The 14,263-nt window shown below is 41.9% G+C and overlaps 1 protein-coding gene across 1 annotated transcript in view; it reads left to right on the top strand.

Moving 5' to 3' along the window:
- The window catches only part of ROR1 (receptor tyrosine kinase like orphan receptor 1), a 411,963-nt gene that overhangs the window by 232,608 nt on the left and 165,092 nt on the right, over window positions 1–14,263 (top strand). Inside the window, exon 2 of the mRNA XM_023210339.1 lies at window positions 3,506–3,577. Coding sequence (XP_023066107.1) covers window positions 3,506–3,577 — 72 coding nt within the window. The remainder of the gene's footprint in view (window positions 1–3,505; window positions 3,578–14,263) is intronic.

Genomic DNA, 14,263 nt, shown 5'->3' with positions numbered 1-14,263 from the left:
TTACCTGTTTTTATTATCATTTTATCTGAGAAGCTGAACACGTGGTTATCTAAAGGAATGGATCTTGAGGCAGAGAACAAAATTCTCTAGAATCAGCACAATCACTTCATGATCTTGTGAACTGAAATTATCTTTGCTACAGCCCGAGAACTGAGTGGTAATTAGTGTCCAGGGACACGTGGGGAACAATTTCACTGTTAGCGGTGCCAAGAATCTATTCATTTGTCATCAGTCCCAAATTATATTCAATCAGCAATTCAACTCAGCTTGGAAACACCAAGTGACATATAGCTAACTGTCTATAAAATTAACACTGTAAAATGAAACCTATATTTCTGGCAATTTCACTGTGAACAGCAGTAAGATGAAGCTATGAAAATATTGCATGTAAATGCTGTCAAGGTTCCTCTTAATCCCACCACTTTCCAACCTAGGCTTCCTTCCCTGAAATGCCGCCTTGGCTGCCAGCCTTCTATCCCCAAGCTCCCTGAAGTCTGGGTGTTGGAGTGTTTGATGAGCCTTTTCATAGGTGAACCACAGCAGTCCATAATACTGCAAACAAGGGCTGTCATTATTGAAAGAGCCAAAGTGGGTGGCAGCAGCATGGGGTTCAGAGTGGAGCTGGGGTTGGAGTCATATGTGGAAGGCCCTGAAATGTAGACAATTAGCTCTTCCTGGGGAAATCACCTGCACAAAATACCCATTCCCCAAACAAGGGGTTGATAACAGAAGCACTGCTTTCCATTGTGGCTTTGTATTAAGCATTTCTCCTACTTGAGTAAAATTTTCTTTTTGTTTTCATGTTTTGAAATTAAGATCCCTGCCATGACTTCTGGTCCCCTTAAAAGAGTCTATGCTATTTTTGGCTCAGGACATTGGAGGAAACCAGGGCCATTGTCGGTGGGGAGGGTATGTGTGGTTCGTCTACTTCTTTCTCACCTGTTTCTAGGACTGGGAAAGAGGTAAGCCAAGGAGGTCTGCACAAACCAAACAATCCTTTTGTCTCTGCTGTGGCAGGGAGATAAACTAGAAGTACACCTTTGCAAGGTCTCAGTGGGTCAACATCCTGTTCTTGTTCAAGCTTAGTCAGTGACGATGACATGTGGCCATTTGGCAGACAGTTACCATCAGTAAATATGGAAATACAAAAAATGTGCTTATCTCTGTGAAAAGGTGAGGCCAGAGGTAAGGTGCAAAAAAAAAAAAGCCAGGTTTCACAGGCTTGACTACTTGTCAGCATGGGCTGCCAGAAGGTGTGGAGTGCTAGAGTCAAAGAGACCTGGGTTTGAATTGCAATTCTTCCACTTAATAAAGTTCATCCTGCATTCTGTCTCAGATCCATTTTTAGTGGCTACCTAGAGCACTGTGCTTAAAGGACTCTATGACAGATCCCAGGCTTAACAGGCGAACAGAGCCATGATTGATTAAAGATGCCTACACTGGATTGAAGCGGGAGGGATTGACAGCTTATATGCCTTATATGTAATGACCCTGGGTCCTCCAAGGTCCTGTCCAGTCCTAATATTCTCTAATAATGTTCGGAGTGTGTGCGTTTGTGTGTGTGTGTGTGTGTGTGTGCGTGTGTGTGTGTGTAGACATAGCCTAAGGGAAGGTTAGGATAACCCCATTACAATATATTAATAGCATGGCTTAAATTTTCAAAAAAAAAGAACAACAACAAACATTATTTGCATATTACAGTCTATTATTTAAGAGTTTTAACAGCCTGTAAGTATTTCTAACAGTCCGTAAGTACTTCATAGTGTATTATGTCCTTTAGATTATTGATTTGTGTGTTTGCTTTAATTCATGATGGCTTTGAAAATTATCTTTTAAGTTATTTACCGCAAATGACTCTCTATATTAAAATACTTAGCTTTCATTTGTCTTGACCTAAAGTTCCAATGTAGAGAAATGAATTTCTCTATTCACAGAAATGCTACCAATTCCAAACACGACCAGTGAAGTTAGTTACAGGAGCAATGTTGTTCTTCCATAAGAAGGCTATTAAATTTATTAGTCTAAGACTGGTCTTTCAACAAGAAAAGGAGTTTATGTTTGATTATGTGTGGTCATTTCTGCAGATTTGTTTTCTTGTTAATGCAGTATTTTAGGGCAAGGTGTATTTTGCCCTTGTTCTTTTTTTTTTTTTTTTTGCAAGTTTCATTTTTATTTTAGATTCAGAGGGTACATGTGCAGGATTGTTACAAGATTATATTGCATGATCTTGAGGTTTGGGCTTCCACTGATCCCGTCACCCAGATATTAAACATACTACCCAATAGGTAGTTTTCCAACCCTTGCCCCACTCCCTCTGTCCTTTTGTAATTCCAGTGCCTATTGCTCCTATCTTTATATCCATGGTACCCAAGATTTTGCTCCCACTTATAAGTGAGAACACATGATATTTGGTTTTACGCTTCTGTGTCATTCGCTTAGGCTAATGGCCTCCATCTGCATCCATGCTGCTACAAAGGACATGATTTCATTATTTTTATGGCTACATAGTATTCCATGGTATATATGTACCACATTCTCCTTATCCAGTCCCCTGTTGATGGGCACCTAGGTTGATTCCATGTCTTCACTATTATGAATAGTGCTGTGATGAACAGACGAGTGCAGGTGTCTTTTTGGTAGAATAATTTATTTTCCTTTGGGTATATACCTTGTGATGTGATTGCTGGGCTGAATGTTAGTTCTATTTTTAGCTCATTGAGAAATCTCCAAACTGCTTTCCACAGTGGCGGAACTAATTTACATTCCCCCAACAATGTATTAGCATTCCATTTTCTCTGCATCCTTGCCAGCATCTGTTATTTTTGGACTTTTGTTTTGTTTTGTTTTTTGTTTTTTGAGATGGAGTCTTGCTCTGTCAGACAGGCTGGATTGCAGTGGCACCTTCTCAGCTCACTGCAACCTCCACCTCCCGGGTTCAAACAATTCTTCTGCCTCAGCCTCCTGAGTAGCTGGGATTACAGGCACATGCCACCATGCAGGGCTAATTTTTGTACTTTTAGTGGAGACGGGGTTTCACCATGTGGGTCAGGCTGGTCTTGAACTCCTGACCTTGTGATCCACCTGCCTCGGCCTCTCAAAGTGCTGGGTTTACAGACATGAGCCACCATGCCCGGCCTGACTTTTTAAAAATAGCCATTCTGACTGGTATGAGATGGCATCTCATTGTGGTTTTGGTTTGCATTTCTCTGATGGTAAGTGATGTTGAGAGGGTTAATGTAATATTTTACATTTTAATTTTCAAGCCAGTGTTTTGAAGTAAAAATCTTTAAATCTGGCCCATAGATTGTTCATTTGGATGGCATCTAAAATGCAGGCACCTCTACTGGCATCTAGAACCTCCATTCCAGTCTAATAAGCTATGGGATTGCCGTGGTCTCTCTCCAAAGACAGGCCCTTTGGAAATCTGTAATGCCTTGAACAGCCCATAAGTTACTATATTTAATATTGCCCTTGTCTTTCTCCCTTCCCTTCTTTTTCTTTTCAGAAACAGAGCTGTCAGTCAGTGCTGAATTAGTGCCTACCTCATCATGGAACATTTCAAGTGAACTCAACAAAGGTACACAGTGGGGGCACACGGGGGAGGTGAGGAAAGAGGTGGGAAACTCTGTTTTTAATCCTGGCATGACCTTCTTTGAAATCAACTGTTTTTCAGATCACTGCAAGGAGGTGGGGGCCAAAATAAATCCCCAGCTTACTTTGTGATCACTTAACACTGAATTACTTGGGATTCTATTATTTCTGGAGAGTTTCTTTCCCCCCTCGTTCCTTTCTCTTCTTCCTCTAAAATGTTCCACATGGTAAAAATGCTTCAAGATGTGAAATAGGGTCGTTTCTGACCTTTCTGACACTACATCTAGTGGATCTTATTTAGACGATTTGATTCAGCCCAAGCCAGGATTGATCAGAGCTGTTTGCTCGGTGACCTTTCATGATGAGCATTTGATGTGCTTGCAGGGTTCAGAACTGAGTATCTGGAATGTTTATAATTGCCTATGCATAAGGATGGCAGCTTCCTTTGTGCACGTGGGGAACAGGTTTCTGCTAGGAGATTGTTGTTTAGCATTAATTAAGCCCCACCATATGTTAAGCATTGGGTATTTTATAAAGACCTTATATCCTGGAGTGGTATATCAGGACACATTCAAAACCCCTGCAGTCTGGCTCAGTCTACCTTTCTAGCCTTAGTTATCTTTATTCCCCTTTACGCATTTCCAGCCAAGTTTCGATTTCTTATATGTCCTGTGCTTTTCTGCCTCTCTGCTTTCGTCTTTTCACCTAGATTGCCTTTCCTTCTTTGCCAATACTCATTCTCCTCCTTTTGCAAGGCAACAAATTACTTCTCCTTCAAGACCAAGCATAAAATTTACATTATCCAGTCTTGTCTAATCCCTCCAGCTGGAAGTGGCCTTTCCCTCTTTGAAACTCCCATAGCTCCCTTCTCTGTTCTTCTCTTCACATTTTCTACATGATATTATGATAATTTCTATACCTATCTCACCTCCCCACACTGCCCCCCCCCCTTTTTTTTTTTTTGAGATGGAGTATGGCTCTTTCGCCCAGGCCGGACTGCAGTGGCGCTATCTCTGCTCACTGCAAGCTCTGCCTCCTAGGTTCACGCCATTCTCCTGCCTCAGCCTCCTGAGTAGCTGGGACTACCGGTGCCTGCCACCGCACCTGGCTAATTTTTTATATTTTTAGTAGAGACGGGGTTTTGCCATGTTAGCCAGGATGATCTCGATCTCCTGACCTCATGATCTGCCCGCCTTGGCCTCCCAAAGTGCTGGAATTTCAGGCGTGAGCCACTGTGCCCAGCCACCTCACCTCTCTCACCCTTAAGCTTAGAAGTTTCTTGTGGGTAGGTTTTTTTTTTTTTTGTCTCCGTCACAAAATCTAGCACAAACTCTTATTTATAGGAAATTCTCAATAAATGTGTGTGGAATGATGAGTCACATCTTACCTGGTGAGAAGCCATAGCCATACATATGTGTGCACATACATTCAGCAAACTTACTGGGTTTCTACTTTAGTTCAGGCATGATTTAAAGTTCTGAGATTACAGTAGTAAAAGGAGCTCAAAAGTCATTGCCATAAATGGTCTTTTATGATCAGCTCTCTATTGCCTACTGATATAGTTTGGTTGTGTCCCCACCCAAATCTCATCTTGAATTGTAGTTCCCATAATCCCCACGTGTTGTGAGAGGGATCAGGCGGAGATAATTGAATCATGAGGGTGGTTTCCCCCATTCTGTTCTCATAATAATGAGTTAGTTCTCATGAGATCTGATGGTTTTATAAGGAGCTGCCTCCTTCACTGGGCACTCATTCTCTCCCCTGCCGCCCTGTGAGAGGTACTTTCTGCCATGATTGTAAGTTTCCTGAGGCCTCCCCAGCCAAGCAGAACTGTGAGTCAATTAAATCTCTTTCCTATATAAATTACCCAGTCTTGGGCAGTTCTTTATAGCAGCATGAGAACAAACTAATACACCCACTAATACATTCACTGTAAGTTGTATTTCCTCTCTGAGAAGAGATGAATTTATTTTATAAAACAGCAATGGGTGAAGTTTTTTTGCTGGTTATACTTTACTAGGCACTTTAGGATGGTGGAATGAAGTGAGATATCTTTTCACCTTAAATCAAAGGACATTTAGAATATTTTTTTCTATTGTGAAATTTGACTTGACATTATTTTTCTATTAAGTATTAAATCAGGCACTACATGTTATTCCTCTCCACCTCCAGCACCAACCATAATGCCTAGAAAGCAGAAGATTTTCAACAAATATTTATAGAATATGTTTAATGGAAAAGAAGAAATTAAAGACCCTGAACATTAACTTAGTACCTGCTCTGTGCCAGGCACTGTGCTGGGTGCTTTCATGTGAACTTATTCTGCAAGTTCCTTATGGTGCCAACAGAAAAATTATATCATTGCACACTGCATGTTAGTGATCAGATGGCAATAGAAAAGCATCAGTGTGTGCTAAGAAAGGCAGCAGAGTCAGCAGTCTAGAACCCAGCCTGCCAGACTTGGAATTTCTACCAGACCAGCACTGTAATTAGTAGTAGTTGCCCATCAAGAAAGAAGTGTGTCAATAGTATGAACCTGCTGGCCGAAGGGAAGGATAAAGGCAGGCCCCAAACTCCTTTGTTTGTTCAACACAGACTTCCAGAGAGTGTGGATGGCTTTCTGGAGGTGTGAGGATGCTTGGCATCATCTTTCTCTAGAAGGTAATTAGTGTATATTCTTTAATTTCCATTTTGAATGAGAGAGGAAGATCATTTGTTAATCAAAACCTTATTGATTCCTCTGCTCTGGTCTAGGAACTCTGAAAATTAGGATATAAAGACAAACCAGACAAAGGCCCCTGTCCTCCATGAACTCAGAGACTATTTGGAAAGACTGATCGCTAAATGCATAATCAAAGCCTTCTGGTCAATTTGATAGATTGAGCTTTCAAGAGACACTTTTTCCAATCACAGAGAGATACTAGTGAAATATACAATGAAGAAAATAATCCATTGCCAGGCTGGTACACAAAGAGGTGAAATCCCTAGGCTCCAGAAATGAAGAACAAGTTCAATACTAGAACAATGATCTGTGAGGAGGAATTAAGCAAAAGAGTCCATGATAATTTGGAAACTATGTGTACTCCCTGGGGCCTGGAGTTTCGGTATCCCATGGGGATAAGAATTGGAGCCACAGGAAACAAACTTCCTGCATTAGGATATGAATGAAGAATGACTGGCCTAAGTATGAAATAAGGAAAATTCTGCTGAGGATGTGATTACAGAAATCTATCAAGCACCTTGGGCCATTGGGATCACCCATGAGAAATCAAAACCTCAGCCTGTACTACATGTGGGAATGGGGTTGGGGTTCTATTCAGGTATTGCACAAGCCACAAACCAAGAAGGTAACATAAAAACTTGGCCTGGAATTGATCATACTAGGAGACACTGACAGCAGCAAACCTAAAACCAGCTCTTAAAAATGTCTGAACATCCTGATGCATGAGGGTTTTCCACCAAAGACAAAACTTTAAAAATGAAAACCACAAAAAAGAAAAAAAAAAAAAAAAGGCAAACTCCTGCTGATGTTGAGCTTACTTAAAAAAATTATAATGCCTACAAGAGAGGGGAAGAAAGCCACCGTTAGTAAGGGTCAGCAGACAAAACACATGGAAAAGTTCATACCTTAGAAACTAAAAACAGTGGACCAATTTGACAGAGTATATATGTTTAAAACGATCCATGGTGAAAAAGTAGAAACCCTGGGGCAAGTGCAAGATAATATGACAAAAAAGGCATATTTCAAAAGAACTAAATTAAAATTATATAATTGAAGAATAGAGCTATGGAAATTAGAAGTTTATCAAATGGGCTTAAAGTGATACACTCAGGTCAAGAATAATAGTGGTCTGGGAGATAGATTTGAGATAATATGGTGGTTTAGAAAATGGACTTGAGCCAGGGTGACTGCCTAGGTTTGAATCTTGACTCCACTGTGTGTTTCCTGTGTGACTTTTGGCAAGCCTCTCAACCTATCTGTGCTTTGGTCTTCTCATTTGTAAGATGAGGTAAGAAAAGCACCTACTGCATAGGGCTGTTGTAAAAATTCACCTGGCCAGCAAATCTGATAAATTGATTGGAGAGTAAGAAGTGATAGCTGTTCTGGGTTAATATGGTTATTACTTTGAGCTTGATATTAAAATATCATGGGTACTTCGACAGTCTGGTAAGGCAGGCATATTTTAGGGTTGGGGTAGATATCTTAGATTCTGATAAATCATCCCATTCTGGCCTTCCACACTTGAGTGTTCATTCATACAAGTGACATACTTCTTAGCCTGGCAACACAAGATTCTCCATGGTCTTACCCCTACTGACTCTTCTTACCTTACCTCCAGTCCCTATACTCAATATTCAATTTATTTCAATAACCTGTGTCCAATTCCCTAAACACACTGTTCTCTTTCCAGCCTCTATACCTTTGTTCATGCAGCTTCCTCTGATGGATTTGTTCTTCACTTGGCTAACTCCTCTTTTACTTAAGCACACCTTTAACATTCCCTCCCTCCCCATGTCTCCACAGTGCCCCTAATGGACATACTTCTGAATAACACAGGCAGTATTCCTTCCTTGATGGACCTCCTGGAGGAAGAGACAGATGATTAACAAATCCTTCCATCAACCCCTTTGACCATGCCATCAACAGTGCTCCAAATTATGGGGTACCATATTAGCCTATGTCTATCTTGATCAGAATCCTTACCTCGCTGTATTGAAATTATCTATTTCATGCTGCCTCTTTAAAGTCAGGGTTTGCCTTATCTATTGCATAACACCATGCAGTAGGTAACATATAGTAGGAAACATGGCATTAAATTATTTGGGTTCAAATCCCAGTTATGGTGCATAAATGCCTACCGGGTGTGAGGCACTTGCTAAGCAGGTTGCACGCATCATTTGAATTCACACCACCCTTTGCAATAGAACAGATAGGCAACTGAGGCTCATTTGGGCTAAAGGATTTGATGGAGGGGAAGTGCCAGGATTCCCACCAAGGCCTCAGGGCCAAGTCCAAGGCCCATGTCCATTGTGACAACTGAGTGCATTCATAAACCCTCCTCTTGTGGGGCAAGTTCCCTCACGTGGAAAAGCAGTAAAATACAATCCATCTCTTGGTGGGCTTTAATGCCTTCCTCTTCACCCAGCTGCCCTGTTCCACCCATCAGTCCCACTGCAGCTCCCCAGCCACACTCAGTTCCCAGTGTTCTGTTAAATGAGTCCAGTCACTGGCATTAACCAGTTACCTGTCTATCCTTTCCAACAGGAAATGAAATTTAAAAGAGACAAGGCCACCCTGGAAGAGCCGCCGAACGCTACTATTGATGGCTCATGGGGATAATTTCTGAAACAACTGCTTCAGAACCAAATACCGCCTAAAATAAATGGATCTACAGGGGCTCAACCTCAGCTTCCCCATGAGAGTGTTGGGGTGGGTGTGATGAGGGCCTCTTTCCCCTTCTACCATACTCAGTCACAAGAGGTCTCAGAAGTTCTCTATAGAAAGCCAAATGTTTCTTTTGGAGAAGGGGCTGGAAATTGCTCCCATAGGCAGCAGAAAGGGAGGGAACCTACTATTAAAAAAAAAAAAAAATACTGAGGCCCATTTCCAACTGCAAATAGTTCTCTGTGCTGACAGACTATATATATATGTGTGTGTGTGTGTGTGTATATATATATGTGTGTATATATGTGTGTATATATGTATATATGTGTGTGTGTGTATATATGTATCTTTTGTCCTGGTTTGCCTTTTCAAATGGCTTTCTTTACCAGGTTGGAGCTTTAGTAGGGAAGTGTGCAGTGTGGGGCTTATAAACATGGGCTCTAAAGTTACTTTGACTCTGAGCTTCCCTTTGCTCACCTGTGGAAGGAGGTATATGTATCTATTACTGTATTAGTCCATTTTCATGCTACAGATAAAGACATACCAGAGACCGGAAGAAAAAGAAGTTTAATGGACTTACATTTCCACGTGACTGAGGAGGCCTCACAATCATGGCAGAAGGCAAGGAGGAACAAGTCAAGTCCTACATGAATGGTGGCAGGCAAAGAGAAAGCTTGTGCAGAGAAACTCCCATTTTTAAAACCATCAGATCTCGTGAGACTCATTCACTATCACGAGAACAACGCAAGAAAGACCTGCCCCCATAATTCAATCACCTCCCACCAGGTTCCTCCCACGACACATAGGAACTGTGGGAGATACAATTCAAGATGAGATTTGGGTGGGGACACAGTCAAACCATATCAATTACCTAAGGTGGTTTTCCTAGCCAACTAGCATGTCTGTGGGTTTCATGCCCATGTTGTGATAGGATAGCTGCTTGCTCGGTTGCAATAGACAGATACATCCTAGACTCAGCCCCCTGGCCTGCCTCTTCCTTCAAAGCTTCACCATCAAGGCCTATGACCAGGTTCTCTAGCTCAGGAGTGGTTGCTCCCTCTTGTCCCCACTCTGTTACTTGATTTGTCCTTGGCACATGATCTATTTAAATGGTATTGACTGGCCCATAGCTTAGAGCTTGATGCTTAGCTAGTCAGAATGGGGTGGCTGAGTCATTTTCTTGTGCTTCTAGTTGTATATATTTGGAGCTATAGGTTGAAGGTGGTAATGTAAGGATAGACTGGATCTTTGGCTCTTGACATGTGGCAAGCTATTGAACAGTCTTCCTAGGACTGGGGTGTCTGAGCGCTTATCCATCCTTGTGTTCCATCTTCAAAACTAGTAGCTGGTTGGGGTCATAAGCAACATCTTTCTAATATTGATAGCACCATTTTCTTTAAAGATTGTCACCTTGCCATTATCAACTACTAAAACACTTAGAGCCTCTCTAACCTCATATGGAAAATAGAAGAGTAATTGATATGGACTTGAAAGAGCTGGTGTATGAATTAAATAAAGTATAAATCCCATCACAGTCTCTGGCATATATAGGTGCTCACTACTGGTAGTTCTCTTGACCGCCCCCTCCCCACCAACTCCCTTCTCTTTCCCAAGGGGAGGGCAGTATGATTTCAGGAAAGAGCATTTAACAAGGAAGCTGGGTTCTACTTCCAGCTCAGCTCCATCACCAGGTCAATGACCTATTTAAGCTCCGGGCCTCGGGGTTTTCACCTGTTGAAAGGGAGGCATCAATCCTTGTTCTGGCTGCATTACCCATTATGAGACTCCAATGCTGCGTGACCCAGTATAGTAGCCACTACCCACCTGTGTCTATTGAGAATGTGAAATGTGGCCAGTCCAAAGTGAAGGGTAGCATCAGTGTAAAACACACTGTATCTCAAGGCCTTAATATAAAAAAGAAAATACCTTACTAATAATTTTTACTTTGATTACATGTTGAAATGATATTTTCATATACTGAGTTAGTAAAATACATTAACGTTAATTTGTAGTACCTGATCCTTTTTAATGTGGCTACTAGACAGTTTAAAATTACACATCTCACATTTTTGGTTTACAATGTATTTCTATTAGATAATGCTGCTCTCAGGAAACGATCGCTGGAACCTTAGGTAAATGTAACCTGTGTTTCCTCCTTGCAGCATAAAGAAATGCTCTCATATCCATTCCAGCTTTAAAATTCTAGGAACTACTTTTTATAAAAAGAAATGTTTCTAAACACTGATTTTGTTGGGGTGTGTGTGTGTATATAATGCTTTAAAATATATAAAGATTTTATGTGAGAGGGATTATCATTACTGATTATAGTCTGATCACTATTATAACTAGATTACAAATTGACCACTAATGGGATTAGAGACAAGCAATATCTGGAGTCATTTCTCATCTGTGGAGAAAAATATTGTGGGTTAAAAGCCGAAAAACACGTAGGGATTTTTTTTTCTTTTGAGACAAGATCGTTCTATCACCCAGGCTGGAGTCCAGTGATGTGATCATGGCTCACTGCAGCCTCCATCTGTCAGTCTTAAGCAATCCTCCCACTTCAGCCTCCCAAGGTGCTGGGACCACAGGTGCACCTCACCATGTCCAGCCAATTTTTGTATTTAGAGACAGGGTCTCACTATGTTTCCCAGGCTTGTCTCGAACTTTTAGGCTCAAGCAATCTGCCCCCTTAGCCTCCCAAAGTGCTGGGATTATAAGCATGAGCCACCACACTCAGCCAGGAACACCTTCCTGATAGGAGAGTAGGGATTTGGATATATGCGGGGAGCTCCTTGCCTGCTGTATATCTCCTGTATCCCTTTGCTGGCAACCAGCTCTTATTCCCTTTGCTTACACCCAGCATAGAAGTATGTGACATGGAAATCAGCTCCCCTTCAGCCAAGCAGCTCTCTCTCTCTCGGACCGGTATTAATCCTCTTTACTTGACAAGTCCATTCATGTTAGGGAAAGGCACCGGCAAGATAAGGGATATGGAATTCTATCCGGAAATAGAGGGAAAATGACCCTTTATGGTCCATCTTGATTCTTCAAAACCTGCTCAAAGGGGAGAGATTTGCCATCAGCCTCCCCTGTCATCCAGTCATCAATGGAGCAGAAGGGTCTTCCTCACCATGCAGGAGTCTTTCCAGCCAGTTATTCCAGGTCTTGGCACCCAAGCCCACCCATCATTCCTTATCTCCCCATCTGTGCTGTTAGTGGGGCATTCAGCCTAGAGGAACAAGGCCCTGGGGGTGCTCTGCAGATGGCTGCCTGAGCAACACAGAACCCCACCTCCATCCTCCCAGCAACCGCTGCCCCAGCCCCGGCAGGTGAGCAACCGATCAAGCTTGGAAGTGTTTGTGCTCCTGTTGTTACCATTTAGAATGAGGAGAGAGCTTATCTACCTTCTATCTTGGGTCTCAGATTCCTGACTCCCTTGGTACCATTTTCAGTAATTCTTGGCTAAGACAAGGCACATTTTTGGACTCATAAATAATAAGGCAGTCACAAAGAAAGTGTGTCTGGCTTTTTCCCAGGCTGCCTTTTCCTTGCCTGTGTGTCTTTTAGTTTGGATTTAAGCCTATCTCCTCCTGTTGCACCCACTTCAAAAATGGCTTTAGAGTTTGGCCTCAAGGTACTTCCAGAAACCTATGGACTGTTGTCCTGCTCACAGGGATCAGGGAAGTCTTTTCTAGCCCTGGGCCCACAGCTTTGGCTAACCTTATCTAAAGACTTGCTGGGACTTCAGGGTCTGCTTGGCTAAAGGGAGGGGAAAGGGAGATCGTATAAAGTGCTTTACCATGGGGCTCCTCCCTCAGTTTCCTGCTTCTTCTCCACCTTTGCTTGTTGTGCTCTAAAACCAAACTGTTCATTGTTCCTTATCCTACTTCAAGCATCTGCACAAACCTTACCATTTGGTCTGATGAGCATACCCTCCCCCAACCTTTTGTCATTGTTAAAGACCCAGCTCAGACTTCACCACTTCCAAGAAGCCTTCCCTGACTCCACCTTCTCCCACTGGTGATCACACCGTGTGCCTCCCCACACCAGGTGATGCTTATTTGCGAGTATGTTCTTCCTCTTCTTCTCCCCATTCTTCTTCTTTCCTCATGCAAGAAATATTGAAGATCTTCATCATTTCAAGTAAGGCCCTCATGTGTCTCCAATTCAAACAGAGGTTGACCAGGAAAAGCAGTGTGGAGAGGGCTTTGAGAGAGAAAAGAACAGCGTGTCAAGCTGTGAACTTCTTGAGGTCAGAAGTCATGTCTTCTTTATTCATCCTTATCTCTCCAGCATCTAGTGCAGTTGTTTGACTAAAGAGAGAAATGAATGACTGTTGAAAATCAGAATATGGGAGCTGAAAAGTACTTCAGAGTAGCTGTCCTCAAGCTTTGGTGGGCGTTAGAATCACTTGGAGAGACCCGGGTTCGTTGAATCAGGCTAGACCCTATTCCCCTCTATTGTTACCATCTTCCAGGTGACTCTGATGACCACTAAAGAGGACCATTGATAGAGCAGTAATTCTTAACCTCAGCTGTAATTGGTATCACCTGGGGAATTTTAAAAATTACTAATGCCTGGGTCTGTTCTCCTCCTCCCCACATTCTTATTTTATTGGTTTTGTGTGTAGCCTGTGATTTGAGAGGTTTAAAAGGTCTCCAGGTGACTCTAGTATGCAACAAAGTTTGAGAAACACTGCTTTAGAGTTTTCTAGGCTAACCTGCCCTGTAGTTTGACTCTTCATAATATTCTGACAAGTGATTAATACAAGTATAGGTGCTTGGCACTTTGTCAATTTCTGTCCTCAATTTTCTGAGGTAATGTAGAAAAGACCTGGACTTGGAGTGAGAAGTCCTTGGTTTATATTTAAGCTCTGTGGCTGACTCCAGATTCTTGAATATTAAGGTCTGGATTTTTTTTTCCCCATCTGTAAAATGGGGAGAATACCAGCCTTCAAGGGTTGTTGTAAGTACAGAATGTAATGACATATGTGAGACAGCTGAGCACAAGCCCCAGCACTCATAAAATAAATACAGAGAAGGGTAGATTGATAGTGACGTTGATATATTTTTAAAATATCTGAATGTGTTGGCGTAACTTCATCACTTTTTCCTTGTGGACATCGGGAGTAACACCTCTGTTTCTCATGAAATAATACCAATTATTAATAGATACCATCTCTTGAGGGCTTATGATATGCCAAGAACCATGTTAAGTGACTTACATGGATTGTCACATTTAATCCTCATAATTTTGAGATACTGTGACAGATTTACAGATGAA

The sequence above is a fragment of the Piliocolobus tephrosceles genome, chromosome 1 (genome assembly GCF_002776525.5).
Source record: "Piliocolobus tephrosceles isolate RC106 chromosome 1, ASM277652v3, whole genome shotgun sequence".
In the NCBI taxonomy this organism is placed as follows: Eukaryota; Metazoa; Chordata; class Mammalia; order Primates; family Cercopithecidae; genus Piliocolobus; species Piliocolobus tephrosceles.
The sequence above is the reverse complement of the archived record's forward strand: the minus strand, read 5'-3'. Positions and strand labels throughout refer to the sequence as shown.